This window comes from Mucor mucedo (genome assembly GCF_025094135.1).
Source record: "Mucor mucedo strain NRRL 3635 chromosome Unknown EV154scaffold_342, whole genome shotgun sequence".
Lineage (NCBI taxonomy): Eukaryota > Fungi > Mucoromycota > Mucoromycetes > Mucorales > Mucoraceae > Mucor > Mucor mucedo.
In genome coordinates this window covers 1-17033 of record NW_026252626.1, presented here as the reverse complement: position 1 = coordinate 17033, position 17033 = coordinate 1, and the positions used below count along the sequence as shown (strand labels likewise).

The window sequence follows — 17033 nt, the reverse complement described above, 5'->3', positions numbered from 1 at the left end:
CCACATCAATTTGTTACAGAAGTAATGTTTCAATGTTTTAAAACATTAATTTAACTAAATTGATGTACGTCTAATTGGCATGTTTCGGAAGATAAAGAATCGTCTCTCCAGTATTTACAAAATTCATTCTCTCTGACGTTTCGATATAGAAAATATAATGCCTTTTTGCAATGAACTTGTGTCTATACCATTGAGAAAGATTTAATAGGGACTCATATCTAATTATTTGTTTTTTGTTCCTTTATTATATGTATATGTATATATCTATAAATATCCTGAAACATCATAAAATATTTCTCCTGATTCCATTTCAGCAAACTGGCGAGGTAAAAGTCTAGTCACAAGATGTTAAATAACTTTTTAGCAATTACTGATTCTAATGTGGTTTTTGTTCTTGCTTATATTAAACTACTGCCATGTCTCGTTAAACGAGAAATGACCAAGGAGACTTGTGTTATAACAATAATCCACGCTTTCTCTTATGAAACATTCTTGGACAAGCGGACTTGTAACGTAGGCCGAGAACTCTGCAGATGTAAAAAAGAAGACGGACTAAAATAATAACGGTCTCTTCTTCATACATAATATCAAAATTTTAAGGGTAAAAATTAAAAAACAAAAACGAAAGTAGTAACAGATTTTAACAGCTCAATAGATGAGCTCTATTCCCGTTGACGTACAGCAAATACTAAAACAAATTGGTTTGAAAACGATATTGCAATTTTTTAGACACGACGAAAAGGCTCTTTATGATGAAGTGATCGATAGTGAGATGAAGCGAAGTAATTATAATAACCGGGGTTTTGTTTTGTAATATTAATTCTTCTTACTAGGAGAAAGAGCCGTATCATTTTCATCACCTCTACAGGTTTCTAATAACCTTTTTGACGCTGCTAATCACTTACCCTCTGATACTTCCAATCCTAACACATCGATGACTGTCCTATCGGAGGTTACACCCGTCCTTGCATCTACCGTTTCAACTCTCACCAATGCTACCGCCTCACCATCTTCACCATCCTTAACACCAGCCCCCACGCCTGACCCTACGCCTGCCTATAAATCTACTACCACTACACACGATGCCACTTTTGTCAATATTGATACTACTGAAACTGTTGATAATAATAGTTGCGCTTTAGATGAGACAGCAGTAACCAAATCTGTTGCGGTGGTTGTGACCAAAAGAATTGATGATTTTTCCATTGTTGAGGAGGCCATAAGGTTTTTTGCTGCAGAACCTCCAGTATCCATTTCTCTCACCACTATTGCACTTCGAGTCATTGATTGTAATCAAGCTTTACATATGTACGATAAATCGAAAGGCCAAATATTGGGAGCAAATATTGTAAGGTGGATATCCGCAATCATCTACACTAAAAAATATGAAGCCCTGGATGAAGCAGACCAGTTGAGAGCTCGCCAAGACGCCTACTGTAATTCCATAAGTAAGCATTCAAAAATAATAATTCTAGGCCGTAGAGGGATAGACGTGCTGAGGATTTTCAAGTTTAGTGGATTTGGACTACTGTCAAAATACAGTTGTGATAAAATAATCAAGTTCCATAAACAAACATGGGCAAAAGAACTCAACTATTTCCAGCAAGATATCCCGATACTGAAAAAATTGAAAAGCTGCGCCTTCCATCCCGATTGGATTACACAAATCCATTCTATTCTTGTCCCATTGGATCTAAATTATACCGAAGAACTCGCTTCTTCCGTAAATGAAGGTGATACCGAGCAACATTCACTGTCCTTAAGACGTACAAGTCCCTTTCAGGACTCTGATCCAAAGAGACAAAAATAAAACTATATCTTAAAAAGTATTACATAGAGTTTCCTTTTTTTTTACATGCTGATGATAAACCATTTCAAATTTTGGCTCATATATGCAATCTGAGAACCATATTTAGACATATTTTAATCCGATTGAATAAAGAACATTCAAGGTAAGTGATCTATAAACCAACTTAAAAATCCCCCTTTCCTTTCCACATGTCTCATCTTCCAGTTTTAAAGAATAAACCAATAGCTTCCATACATTTTTGTTTCTGGCAGCGTACTGCAAAAACATTTTGAGCCTTAATTTTTTATTCTCTTACCTTTTCATTCCATCTATCAATTCATACCTGATTTTTTTTTTCTTTTTGCAAAAAACGTTTTGGCCGAGTAACCAGTTTTATTTTATGCAATAAATCGTAAATTTGCACCCTATTGTAGGGTACCTGATCAGAAAAACACCTTTTTTTTTTTGTGAATTCCTCGTATATTCGGTCTTGTCACTACTTTGAGACCTTTTGCTCTTATTAGTTTTTGTTCTCTTTGGTCGATTTCCTCACTTTTACGGCCTAGTAACTCTTAACTAATACAACCATCTTATTTTACAATAGCGCTTAATAAAATTTAATGCTTATCTATTCTCATTGGTTCCCGGACTATTCTATTACGTTTAATTTCAATTCAGTGTTTGCTTTCCTATCATAACTGTCATAATCTCTATCATCAGGATACGTACACCTTTTGAGGCCCATTTACGTTTGAGGGTATAAAATTGAAGCTGTCGGTTCTAACATCCAGGAAATGACAATTCAGTAAACAGGTCAACAGGCGTAAGACCCTAACAATAGGCAGAAGACATTTTATACTTTGGAAGGCTTAAACGGAAATTGTAAATAAATAAAAAGCACGCTCTCATGATTGCATAATTGCCTGATGAACTCGTTTTTGACAGTAGTATGATATTCAATTTTATCCCATACTTGATTTGCAAGATTGAACGACAAGAAAAAAAAAGCAAAAAGATTTGTAATGCGAAAAGCTCACGCACATAAAAAGGCAGATCATAACAGGACATGAGGCTGTCTTCCAATAATAATTTAAGTTTTTTTAAATCTTTTTTATCTGAAGCCATGGCAAAAGTAGAAAGACTCTGTTAAGTTAAGTCACCCATGTGTCATTCTTAAAAGCCGAAACGCTAATGTACACTACTGCCATTTTTAAAAAGATCTTACATGCTCAGTTGATATGATTGTCATTATTTGGTATTTTCTGCTTGATGTAAACACAGCGTTTATTTTTTAATCCATGGCACTTTTTTCACTGTAGGCAATATATACCCATGGCGGACTTAATGACATAAAATGACTTCAGTTACATCTCAGTCATATATCCAACCTCTTCAACGTTTGGGAAATCACTTTTGAAGACTAGTGTGTAATCATTCAACAAGAAAACAAGCGACAAGAACAACAAGACACTGGAATTAATTTTCCGTATCTATAGATAACGACGTTCAGCAATATTTCTGCTTTAATTCGACCCAACAAATGTCTTTCTCCTTTATATTGAACCACCTTAATGATAATAATGGGCACGGCTTAAAAGGCAAACACATCAGACATTAAGACTGGATGACCAGCTAAAAATTAAATACACAACAAAAAACTTGATATGAACGTGTTCAAATCAAGTCCAGACGCCGCTCCCATCACAATCTTGGATAGAATCGGAATAAAATAAGAGCTGCCCATACATCGATTAATTACTAACTCACACATACGGTTGAGGCAGATCATTCCAGGTCGATCAAAATGCTATAGATACACTCGCAGAAAATAAAGTACATTCATTTTAAAATGTTATCGGGTCATTTATTTGTCTCTTTGAAGACCACTTGCTGATTGAAAGTTTTAGTCAAATTATTGATTTGGTCTTAATTTACCGTGCTATAAAATCAATAGAAATGGATTGCTCTTACTTTAGTAATTGGGGGAAATACAAATAATATAGGGAATTGAGTGGTGAATTAGTGCATGATAAGGCAAAATTACTTAACAAAAAAGAGCTACATTAATGTTTTGCATCAGATAACAGTCAAAACTGTTCCTTTTAAGCCAATATACGAACGGCAAAAAAAATCTTACTATAATTGATAATGTCTGAAATGTATTTTGTTTGACACATACCTTCTTCACAAAATACAAAAATTGGTCTATGTAAAGTCAGGGAAAAAGTAATTGTCGTTACATTTACTACGTTTAAATCGTTCACGATACCAGACCTAAAGCAAGCTTTTTTTTCTTTTTTCTTTTACGATAATATCTGTCTGATAAGAAAAACCCGGGTTTTTATATCCATCTTGTTTTTTTTCGTTTTTATTTGTTTGATCAACAACATTAAATTGATTCAAGTTGTATTATATCTTTTCATAACCACAAAAATAAACTATGGAACTTTTTTTTTTAGTAAGCTTGTCTATCATCCACGACTGCCACTAAGCTAGACCTCGATCAATGTCTTTCCAGGGTGTTCACATCGCGATTTTGACGGTATTTTGCCTCATGAAAATATTGAATAGTCTTTTTGTTTAAACAATTAGCTGTCTAAAATATCCGGTCTCCAGTTTGAGACTGCTTGAGAATTCAGCTAGCCACAAAAAAAAAAAAAAAAAAAAAAAAAAAGCTCAATTTTTTGGTTTGATACATTTTTCATCGCGAACTGTACGAGAAAAAGATTACATTTGATTTTATTTTTTTCGATTACAGCTTTAAAGTATGTGAATGTTGCTTACGTAATCTTTTTGAAACTATTTCTTTTTAAATTGGCATCAGATGTTACAATATGAACCGAAGGTTAGACCTGTAGTATATTCAGAACTGGGATAGTGCGGGTTTTATATCTTTTTTGGTCTGTGATACTCGTCAAGCTGTCGAAACAGCTAGACATTCAAACAGCGACTACGCCTATCTTCCTATGCAGGATGACTTTAAAGTGTGGCTTAAGTCATAGTCATGAATGTACCCAGAATTTGTAATAACGCCGTTTACATTTTGTAAATGTGTTGCACAGAGGAACACTGTCTAAACAATGTAATCGCGGAAATAAAATTATTTGTTACACTAAAAAATGGAGCAACTGTTTAGCTAATGTAGCTTTGTTTTTGAAAACGAGTGTATTTCTGTTTATATGGCTTGTTTTTACAACGATTTCTTCTAACGGGTTCACCTTAGAAATAAAGATTTTGACGTTTTTTTGCGTAACAAATGTATTGGAGAAAGACGGTATTTGTTGCAAGATACAGTTAAGTATACGACATAAATGGGTTGGTTCATAATCATACTACTTTATGATACATCACTCTAATAATTAAATACGACATGTGCCAGGTACGTATACTGGTTCATCTCAATTTTCCGCTTTACGACAACATCATATCTACGTGACTTTGTGATTTTAGACAGAAGTAGATCATTTTTTTTATTTGTGTACTAAACAAATTGTGAACGCTCTTGATTCTCTGACGGCATTGATGTTCTCAGTTTGTGAGACGTAATGCTTATATGATACGGTAGTTTCTCGATTTAGGAATATTTGAAAAACACGCTCTGCACCAGGCTTTAGCGCCAATAAACTATTTTCCTTAAGGATCAGATTCCGGTTCCACGTACCATTACATCAAACGGGGTTGTACCATTTTCGGGTGTTTTTATCGGTATTCGTTTCTTTTTTTTTTTGCCAGTCAATAAAAAAAAATCTATTCCATGTCATTAAATTTCAAATTCGTTTAAGACATAAGAAATAGATTTTTTATCAGGGGAAGCGACGAATACCAGCTTGTTCTTTCAAACTTTTTACTGCAGCAAGATATTCGGCCAATCTCATTCGTGCACGTCTATGGAACTGTTTGTTTAGGTCATCCAAAGGTACATCTTAAACCAAAATCTTCTTTTACTATCATCGATATCAACGTATATTTTTGGTTAAGGTATCATTGGGATTTCCTTATCTCCGATCATCACAATCCCATTGGTATCGATGAAAAACATCTAGGCAGAATCCAAATCCAGCTGACTGATGTCAGTGATCTCGGTGTCTAAATTAGAAGGAACATCGGGCAATAAATGATTGATAGTCTGAACAACATTCTCTCTCAAATTCAAGGAGACAGAATGTGCCAAGCTAATCTTTCAGGATTTGTTTTTAAATCCGAAGATGTGGGTTTCTCTCAGACAATTTTTATAGTCTCAGGTTTTACATGTAACCAACATTGACCAAAAAAACTTGACCTGAACCTGATTTGCGTTGTAAACATTGATGAAATGAAGGAAAAATGAAATCAGAAATAACATATCGATGGTTGTGTATTATATTCACATGTTGCGGGTTTTCACTAATGAGTTCGCACCTGTCATAATATTCTTTGTTTGAAAACTCAAAAAAAAACTACTTAACGTTGCGGACATTAACTAAGGCTTCATTAAGCAAATAAAAAGGGTTCTTTACATAACCAAATTTTAGATGTCTAAAGTGGACAGAAGGATGAAACAGCAAAATTTCATATTAATGCTATTATTTAAATTAATTTTATAAATCAGTACATATAATAATGTAGGATCGACACTTTCAACAAAATAAAATCTCAGTATTTATTTTATAGTAGTCATCAGAACTAGCATCATTATAATAAAACAGAATAATTAAAAAATCTAGATATTTTTTAATGTACATAGCCTGTATGGCATGGTTTTTTTTTTTTTTTAAAAAAAAAAAAAAAAAAAAAAAAAAAGGATAATTCTTCGATTATGGAACGGAGGTCCAAAATACCGGAACGTATTGCAGGTCAAATTCCGAGGACCGGGGACCAATCATCATCGTCCACGGAGGACAAACTTTCGAAATTTTTGTTCATTTAAAAATAGAAAGTGCGACTGGAGTTGATCATTGTTTTCAACACATCTTTTTAATCATCTAAATAGATTAGCAACACAAAATGTCAAATCAAAAAATTGTTTTAACTGAAGAATATATTTGCAGGGAGTTGCCCAATTACGTCGATGAGGTGATCCAATTTAAGGGATCAGTAGCCGAGTATGACTTGTGGTTTGCAAGCGGCCCTAAGCATCACGGAAACTGGGTTCTTTCGCATAGTTACGGATCCAGAAAAAGTGTCGTTCCTGGCGAAACAATTGATGAAGCCAGAACAATCAAAATTGTCAAATGTTTCGTTTGTGATCATGCCGGAAAGCCACGCAGTCATACCAAGCTTACAAATAGCGATGACAGACCGGTCAAAAAGTCCCGTATTTCTGGTCCGTCGATCAAGGTTGGCTGTACCGCCAAATTCAGGTACAAAGAAATGCTAAACGGCCAGGTAGAGGTCTCGTATTCTTGGGCCCATAAAAATCATAATCCCGTAAGTACTTTTGACATTGGCCAGTCAAGACTACCCAAAGATGCTCGGGATTGGATTGCCACTCATGTTGACAACAACATGGATTGGAAAGCCATTAAGCCCCTTCTGAGATTAAGCCATGAACAGATGGATAACGTAAGTGTTATACGGATGCTTTTTAAATAATAATTTACTTATCAGTTTCCTCAAAGATTGAAAAAAATGACAATTTTCCAGGTGTACCCATGTCAATGTTAGTCAATCATAGAGCGGTTCAAAACGTAATTTATGACAGACTTCAGAAGAAGTACAAAAAAAATGAATCAGACAAAATCAGCGTAGATCTATGGATGGATTATCTACGCAGTAACGATTATCAAACATTTTTGGATGTTGATCAAGAAGGCGGGCGTATAATGGTAGCTTGGGTCTCCCCATATCAAAAGGAGGTACATGTTCTCTGACTGGTTGTTTAAAATTTATCACTCAATTTTAAAATTTTCTTTTAGTTTTTAGCATCCTCATATGAATGGTGCTTAGATTCGACATATAAAACATGCAAGTCCTTCTTGCACGGAGATAAATATTGCTATTTCTTTACTATTGTTGTGCGTAACGCTACCACAAACAAAGGCATACCAGCAGCATTTTTGATTACCAGTGACGAGTCATCAGATGTATTGACGACATGGTTGCGATGGTTGAACGAAAAGAACCAGTTGAAAGTAAATAGAATAATGATCGATTGTAGCACGAGTGAACAAATTGCCATTCAAACAGTTTTTGGAAGCACTGTTTCTGTCTTGCTATGCCATTGGCATGTTCAGAAAGACTGGGACAGACGCATTAAGAAGGTAAACTCTTATTTTATAATGAATTATCGAGATAGATAAAGTAATTGACCCTGTTCTTTGTTTGTGAATTCAGGTTCGTCAGGCAACAAATGATACCGGTGATATCCACACCACATTCAGAGCTGAATTAAAATCACTTCTTAATGCCAAGTCAGAAGAACAATTCAACAAAATCTGGTCTACATTTAAAACCTTGTATGAAACGAATTATAGCGATTTCGTTGAATATTTGGAAACATCCTGGTTGCCTAAAAAAAAGAACTGGGCTTTAGCGTGGAGATTGGTATGACAATTTATCAAACTAATGAAATGTAATACTTGGGCTAATGTTTTCTATTTCAGGACGTCTCATTTCATACCAACAACATGATGGAGGCGTACCACTCTGCGTTAAAATCTCTTTATTTAGGTAAATCCGGCAGCGCAAGAGTGGATCGGGTGGTGTATTTGGTTACCCAGGTGTTAGAAATAGACTATAGAGGAGAAAACTTGCAGAAAAATCTTGGTTTACATAAAACAGCAGGAGCCCGAAAGCAAGCACCTGCAGTTTTAGAAGTTTCAGAAGAAAGATCTGAGAAGCCTAGCACTCACGAAACAACCATGATTTCCGAGGAAGCTTCGACAAATTCTGATAGACCCGATAATGAAGTCGGTGATGCGTTAGAAAAATTAACGGAGCTGTTATTGGTTGCGAAAAAACAAAACAATGCTAGCAATATCAACCAGGAAGCTCTGTTGAAGTTTATTAAGGACACAACATCTTCCTTGGAAAACATTATTGTCTCACCTGACAACAATCAATTGTAAGGTTAAGTATTTTTTGTTTTTTACATTTTTTCTAATAAAATAAATATCATATAAGAAATATGACTGGAAACAGTCGATTAAACGATAACAAAAATCAAATTTAAAGAAATAAATGTCGTACAAGCTAGCTAACAGCACTAAAGATGTTTTTGTTTTTTTCTAAAAATAAAAATTGCCTTTGTGTAAGGAACATTCTGGTTGACGTTTATGGAAGTCGTATTTTAAGTATTTTTTTTTGAACTTGTTTCAGGATTAAAATAACAGTGCTTTTATTTTTAAAATGTAATATATAATACAGTACATAATCCTTTAGCAGATGTCGAAAGCCTATCGTACTTAGTTTAAATAGAGGCCCAGACTGTCTACAAATAGTGTTCAACTTCAGAATTCCCATAATGCTATTGCGTATATCATAGAACTCACCGTTTATGGGATTACATTGGCCAATTGAAGAAACGTATCTTTCAGAGAATATGGAAAACAAAGTTATGTAGCTATGATCAAAAAGATAATAGTTCTTAATAAACAATTTAGTCTGAATGTAAACCAATATTACCTCGATTTAATGTTCAATAGGTTTCTTGCAACGGCATTATTTATTCTGTCATAAAATTAATAGGTTCCTACCAGTAAAACATTTTTATCGCATAGTTACCATATTTGATAAACCACAAAAAACACCCAAAATATACTTTGTAAAAAAATAAATAGCTGCTTACGAATGAAAATTACATTGCATAGTTACCGTACTCGATGAATTTCATAAGCCTTTTTGTTGAATCTATAAAAACTAGAAGAACAAAGACTGAATACGAATAGCTTTTACTAGTGTTCGGAATGAAGATCGAAGCTCGCTCGGATGCGTTTTTCTGCAGCTCGAGTACAAAAACTCGGTTCGAGCTTCCTTCGAACTGGCGCAAGGTCGGTGCAAGCTCGAAAAGTTCGAACACCAGCTTTTACACATTAGTCCAACATTGTTTTATAAAAAAATCTGTAACGACACGCGTGCATGACCCGACATAATGCACCCGAGACCGGCGAACGTTTTTCTGCAAAATATCTATGTTATAAGGATAAAAAGACTGACAAAGTATTATAATTGCAAGCATACAATCCGGCAAAAGACACTCCGGTGGAGGTTCTTCACGCGATTTGCTTGAAATCAGTAAATATTTGGTCGTTGATCTAGTAAAGACAGTATTGAAAATCAAACCGTAATATAAAACAGAGTTTCAGAAACCATTGGTCAGTGTCAAAAAGGTAGCTTGGGCATGTCAAGAGAATTCACACCCAAGTTGAGGCATTGAGGTTCTTTTTTTAGGAAGAGACTTTTAAGCACTTGTCCAAATTATTTATATTATGCCTGCGACGTATTTTGTTGATGAGGTAGTATTGAAGAATATTACAACTATTTTTTTTACCTCGGAAAGCTGTGCTCATTACTATCTGTAAGGGGGATAAAAGCCGATCTGAACAAATACATAACATCTGTCAAATCGGCATCAAGGATTTTATCAATGCTTACTAGGATCTGAATTGTAATATTCCTGGTCATAATGCATATGTAGAAACAGTCAAAGTTCATTTATTGACATACATTCCGGAACATATACATCGTTTTCGAACATAGTTGTATCATGAAACACAAAAAGAAGAACATTTCAGTAAAAACATTACGGATCATATCACCTACACCAATAAACCAAAGACCTTCCAAAGACGTTGAGCTGAAATTTTCTGAACAATCTATGATGGTGCATGTTCTTGAAGGCGGTTTGTGGCTGAATAGAGATGGTATTTCGGAAAAAACTACAGAAGAACTGAAATTTTTTATTCAAACTAACGAATCAATATTTTACATCAATTGTTTGGGTGGCCCAAGGGAATTTATTGACAATACTGCGCCAAATTACAAAAAATTAACAGAAGACTGCTTCGCTGCTTTTAAACGTATTTCCAATAGTAATAATTTACCGACCCAGGCCATCCGAAATAATTTGTGGGTACCGTTCAAGTATCCAATGTGTTGCCAGTAGACGGAAATGAGCGAACCATAGAAAGAGGCTTCCTGCTGTTACAAGCGGACAAGACCAAGACGGTTGTTAATTGCCGAACATGGTTGAGCTATTTAACACCATTTTCATCTTGTTTAAAAATTCACTGGAAGAGAATTATATCGTGTTTGTAAACTATTTTGAAACCAACTCCCACCAAAAATACTTTTGGCGTATTTGGGCATTGGTAATGTAGTAATTTAAATTATCAAGACGTAATATTTGGACTGATAGTTTTTTTTAAGACCCTTCTTATGATATCACAAATTTGATCAATTCGGATAATAATCAAATACAAAAAGTAAAAGTAAGACAATTCCGCAAAACAAACAATTAGGAAATATAATAGCATATTCCTATTATCAGGCATTTTTGTAGTCCTTCATTACCAAGAAAAAAACGAACGTTTCCCTAATCTTTTGTAACTATGTAAACACCTGCTGTATATTCATCCCAGCATTTTGCGTCAGCACTAGATTATGTTTATTTACTTTTATTTCTCTATTCAAGATATTATCTATATTTCCTGCCTTCTTCGCATAAATACTTTTCTACGTCCATTTCCTTTTATACGTGTATTAATACTAATACACATATAATTTCTGCCCTTCCTGTTCTTGTCAAAATAAACATTCCGTTTTGCCCTTTCGCCGTCCCGCTCATGGCTTTCTATTGTATTAAAAACGTTTGCTTATTATGGCTTTGTCTCTTCTCTTGCTCGCTTATTACTTATGCTCTTGGTATCTTTCTTCTTGCGTACTCCTCTTTTTTTGAAATGTGTTTATCTGTATCTTTACTATATTACTATCATGCTTGAACTTACAGCTTAACAGTTTGAAGCCACGATAAATCTTCTTTGACCTGTTTTCGTTTTGGAAGACGAAGTGGTACCACACGTTACCACCCAGCCTGGTTCTTCCAATAATATCGCTTTTATTGAGCTCATTCTTCCCACACCGTGTTTAGTGCGCAATTCAACCGCAACTATCCAATTTAGGTGCTGAAATCCACTCATACATTGCGGAATAATTTGTATTCAAGACCAACAATTTTAATTCCAACATGGTTATTTGTATGAAGGCACAAGAGCCTTTCAGTGATCAATCGTATTACATCGTTCTTTTCTTCACGCAACTTCAAGTGGCTTTGGTCGTTGACACATATAAATACTTGATAATAATGATAATAACGTTCTGCACTGCTTAAATTACGTATTATCATTCACTACTGATATAGATCCTTCGAACGATCCCGACATATTGACACATTGGCAAGGTTTACCAGCCTCTTGTTCTCGGGTTTCAATGGCTTTAATGCAACCGCAAAATTCAAAGGCACTTTCTGAAATTTGAAACACACTAGCTCCGCTGCTGTCTACGCCTTGAATTTAGAAGACTATCAATAATACATTCTTGGAACAATGATCCGCTTGTATCGCAATATCTTTTAAATTTGAAAGATTCTATTGATGATTAACTTGCACTTCGTGTTTCCATCAAAGAATTAAACGATTTAAAGAATGCTAGCATCCATATTAATAATTACATTTTCGCTGGCAATAAGCACAAATTCCGCCTATTCCAGACAAGATATGTGTCAAAAGCTGAAGTAACCCAATAGATCTCAGATCCATTTCGACTCCCAATAATAGTTTTCTTACTCGTGGTCGACTTGCTCAAGACAAAAATGATAGACGTAGAAGGTTAAATCTGTGTGTCTACTATGCCATGCCTGGTCATATCGCTGCGTCTTGCCTAAACACCATTCATGGCGCCTCCATCTCAACTGTTTTGATGGATGATAAACATATGGAGGTCGTTCCATTCAAATATTTTACTGCTGCAATTATTCTTGTTCTTTCCAGGTAAATAAATCATGTTTCACCAGTCAAGAGATCACCTGCCGAAATGGAAGCAGTGTATAAGGAATCAATCAAGAAAAGTCGTTAAAGAGTTGACCATTGTATCACGGATGTCACCAAATACGTTGTTGAAAGCGAAGAACAGCCTCTCGTTATAGCTCCAATTTTCCTAGAATCCCATGACACTTTTATTGAAATCACCGCACCCATCGATTCTGGAAGTTCTGGTACCTTCATCTCTTGATCCCTATTTAAGCAAAACCAACTTCATTCCTTCAAAGCTTATGGTACCAGTCATCGTTTGGCGGACTCATCGGAACATGTTGCGTTCGATCCCTGTAATTCCTTGTTAAACATTTGTGACATCAGCTTCAGTGAGACATTGGCATTGCGCCATCTTCAAACCTGCGCGTACCCACTTTTTCTAGAATAAAACTGGATTCAATAACACAACTGGGCAATATTTTGGCGTGATGACATTGTTGCTTTTACTTGTATCAAGCCACGGTGTAGAGAAAACGTCGAAAACGTGACTGTACGCGCATACCCTCTTGAAAAGCAATAACCCCAACTCTCCGCTCTTTGTACCACCAATTTTGAAGCCATTTTCGGCAATGATTGTGATAAAGTTGATCCTTCCATCTGTTGTAAAATTAATTGTCATTTGAATTTTGTGGTCCCGATAAATTAACTAGTGTAGATACAAAATAATACCATATATCTGTATCCTATTTGACAAAATTATGCGTCATAGCTAGTACGGAGAATTCTCTGACTAATTCATATTCTCCGGTTACAACTGAACATCAACCGCATCAACATCAAGCTACTGCAGCCTCACTAATTCAGCGTTATCCAGCTATCACAACAATTCCTCAACCCAAATCTTGTTCATCCGAAACGCAATCATATATCATTCAAGCTCGACCAAGTATATACAGATTACAATCGCAAGTTTTCCTTTAAATATCTAAAGTTAACCAAACTCTACCCGAATACGAGTCTCAGATCATACTCATCATGCCTGATATAAACCAACGTCTACCTGATCCTAGACCTGATAATTTTGCAAGTTTAACCCAAATTAGCCCAACCTTGTCTTAATCGGCACCTGCCATACCTACGAAATAGGATGACTTTAATATTGTATTTTCAAAATCAGACCCTGATCAACTTCCGCCCTATAGCCTCTATGATTACATAATCCCGCTTAAGCACGGAAGTGAAGTAAGCTTCTGACCATTGTTCAACCTATCACAAATAAGGCTGGAGAGACTATACAACTACTTGCAAGAAAATCTTGAAAAAGGATTCATCGAACAATCTAAATTTCGGGCAAATAGCCTGGTGTTATCTGTAGAAAAGAAAGACTGCACTCTTCGACTTGTAGTGAATTGTACCTAACCGCAGTATATTACCCTTGATCACAGATCCGCTTGACGAATTATATTCTGGTAAAATGTTTACCAAATTAAATAAGCTTGGTGCCTACAGTCAGCCACGCAATGCCCCAGGTCATGAGTGTAAAACGGACTTTCATACTCGCTATGATATTTCCAATATACGGTGATGCCATTATGTCTCGACAATACCGCTGGGTCCTTCGACGCGCTGATTAATGATGCACTTCTAGAGTATCTAAGTTCATTTGTTGTGCTATATGGTTATGAAATTTTAATTTATTCTATCACTTCTCAATAACGCATTAATCTTGTACGTCTGGTGATTCAAAAACTTAACATGCTCGTCTAACCCTACTAGAAAAGTGTGAAGTTGATGTTACTAGTGTTCAATTTCAATGATTTGTTATTAGCTCCTCTCAAAATACCTACGAATTCTAAAAAAGACCAATCAATCGAAAATTGGAAAGACCTCTCTTGTATGCTGGACATCCACGTTTTTCTCGGCCTGACTAATATTGAAAAAAGAATTATAGCTAACTACTTCAAGCGTTACGTATCTTTTACCTATCTTCTTAAAAAAGATATCAGTTTATTCTGTGATCTCAAGGCTCAAGAATTACTTATCAACCTAAAAACCGCAATCTGTGCACTTGGGATAAGATAGTGTCATTGATAGCTTGTAGCTCCGTTCTTGTATTAATGTCAAGTGTACGTTTTGGGATAGTACAAATTAAACCAGCTGGTATCATTATTCTTTATAATTTGGAGCTTTACTATTGCCATAAAATTTTGTTGATCCTCGTCAGATCCAAAAGGGGACTAGTCGGTGATATCTATATTTCCATCATTAAAGTTTACATTTTCAAACTGATCTTCCTCGTTTTGCATATTTCACAAGGCAGCTTCATCCTCCTCTTATTTATATGTTACCACCATTATACATATATTTAATTGCGGCAAAGTGTCAGTTCCTAAAATAACGTCCAACTCGCCAAATGCATCATTAAACTGGAACAGCGCAATCTTATTATTTAACCGAGTGTCATTCATATATTTTATTGATACTTGTTCTTAGATATTCATTCTAGATTGATTATTACCCTGTAAAGGAAATTGTAATTCCCTTTAACCTTATTGATTTTACGTAACTTCAAATTTAAATTTAACGAGCTTTAAGGTAAGACCAAAACTTGCGAGCCTTTGTCAACCTTAGTCATTCATTTTACGTTCTCTATTGTAGTGGGTATATGTTAGTTAAAAGGGGTTTTTCTTTTAGTGACATGTTCATTAAAAATATATTCGTACACAAACGTCCTTTTTTTTATATATAACGTTTTTAAATATCTGTTATCATTTAATCTTCACCCCCAACCCGAGTGCTCTTATTTGTCTTATCGATGGCTTTGTTCTAAACGGAAGGACCTGGACAACCAATGGGTAAGGCAGAAATAGCCTCATCGAATTCATCTTCTGCTTTCCTCTTTTGCGTTATAAGGTGTTACGAACACCTGTGATAAAACTCCCTGGGTCACCTACAATAGAAATAATTCTTCTACAGTCAGCTGCCACATAGATCCTATTGGTACTGCCGTGGACTTAATTTCTTGTTTCTTGTCTACCGCAATTTTTTTAGGTTGTATAACATTGCGGTGTTTCATGTGTGCGGTTTTTCGCATGATTCCTGACAAAACATAGTTGCATTACACGTTTTATTGGTGTAACCTCGCCTATCAAATCTTGACTTCAGATAGTCTGGTCCTGGGAAAGCCCATATGTTCCATTTTCAGCGCCATTAGCCGTATTTGGGTGGCATGGATCATCCCTCGGAATATCTTTACCTGCACTTCATACTTGTTCTAATGGATTATGGTTTTTATCAGCCCAAGAAAAGGATGCCTCGATCAGGCCGTTAAGTTGCTCTTTATATCTGAATTTTGCTGTACAGCCAGCTTTAATTGATGGACCAGAAATGCGCGACTTTTTGTTGGGTCTATCATCGCTATTAGTATGCTTGGTATTATTGTGTAGGTCTCCAGCATGATCACAAACATATAAAATCTTTAATAATTTTAACGGTTTTGGCTTCGTCGACTGTTTCACTAGGAATGATCATTTTTTTTTTGAACCATAACTTTGAGAAAGAACCCAGTTTCTGTGACGCTTGTGGCCGCTTGCAAACCACTAGTCATATTCGGCTACTGATTTTTGAAATAGGACTACCTCATCGACGTAATTGGGCAATTCTCTACAAATATATTTTTCAGTTAAAGCAATGCTTTAAACTGACATTGTGTGTTGCTAATGTATGTAGATGAGTAAAAAAACAAAGTGTTCGAAATAATACTCAACCCCGGTCGAACATTCTTTTTTTAAATGATAAAATTTTTCCGTTAGTGCGTAGCGGTAATTTCAATATCCGTTTGGGAATCGACGAATTATTTTTTTCCTTGCAAGCCATGTTTTTCTTGGCCAATGCTGGGTTAAATGTATCACTTAAGAAGTCAAAAAAACGGTTGGAGGCATAGCAACATCTTGGGACTAAAAAAAAGACAAAACTTTACGGATTGGTTTTGCCACCCTTTGTCCACTTGCTTTTGGGAGACAATGTTGTTGATTATATCACACATTCGTTAACCAATCATCCAGGTAATCTACACAACCCAGTCACTGTGGTCAGTCAGTCGGATTTCAATTCCGACGAGATATTTTTCTTCGATAACAATGACATTGTAATGAACGGTATAGGAGAAAATCCCAATGATACCTGAACGGAAAATATGCGTTGTTATCAACGATAGTAAAGAACATTTTGGATCAAGACGTGCCTTTGGATGACTTGGAATTCAGTTCCATGGACGTGTACGAATGATATTGGACAAA

The 17033-nt window shown here is 35.5% G+C and overlaps 4 protein-coding genes across 4 annotated transcripts; all 4 read left to right on the top strand.

Moving 5' to 3' along the window:
- Window positions 1-655: 655 nt before the first annotated feature.
- Window positions 656-1810, top strand: EV154DRAFT_586404 (uncharacterized protein; the record flags this gene model as incomplete). The annotated part of the gene is made up of 2 exons (XM_051606784.1): window positions 656-782; window positions 834-1810. The coding sequence occupies 2 exons, from the start codon at window positions 656-658 to the stop codon at window positions 1808-1810; spliced, it is 1104 nt and encodes a 367-aa protein (XP_051449937.1).
- Window positions 1811-7216: 5406 nt separating this feature from the next.
- On the top strand, window positions 7217-7842 carry EV154DRAFT_586403 (uncharacterized protein; the record flags this gene model as incomplete). The annotated part of the gene is made up of 3 exons (XM_051606783.1): window positions 7217-7330; window positions 7387-7623; window positions 7684-7842. Coding segments are annotated over 3 exons (510 nt in total), but the record flags the coding sequence as incomplete, so codon positions are not given.
- A 69-nt stretch (window positions 7843-7911) lies between these two features.
- EV154DRAFT_386150 (uncharacterized protein) lies at window positions 7912-8592 on the top strand (the record flags this gene model as incomplete). The annotated part of the gene is made up of 3 exons (XM_051595045.1): window positions 7912-7968; window positions 8102-8311; window positions 8371-8592. Coding segments are annotated over 3 exons (489 nt in total), but the record flags the coding sequence as incomplete, so codon positions are not given.
- A 1602-nt stretch (window positions 8593-10194) lies between these two features.
- Window positions 10195-10871, top strand: EV154DRAFT_489015 (uncharacterized protein; the record flags this gene model as incomplete). Its single annotated transcript, XM_051599232.1, has 2 exons — window positions 10195-10283; window positions 10466-10871. The coding sequence occupies 2 exons, from the start codon at window positions 10195-10197 to the stop codon at window positions 10869-10871; spliced, it is 495 nt and encodes a 164-aa protein (XP_051449934.1).
- Between the last annotated feature and the right edge of the window lie 6162 nt (window positions 10872-17033).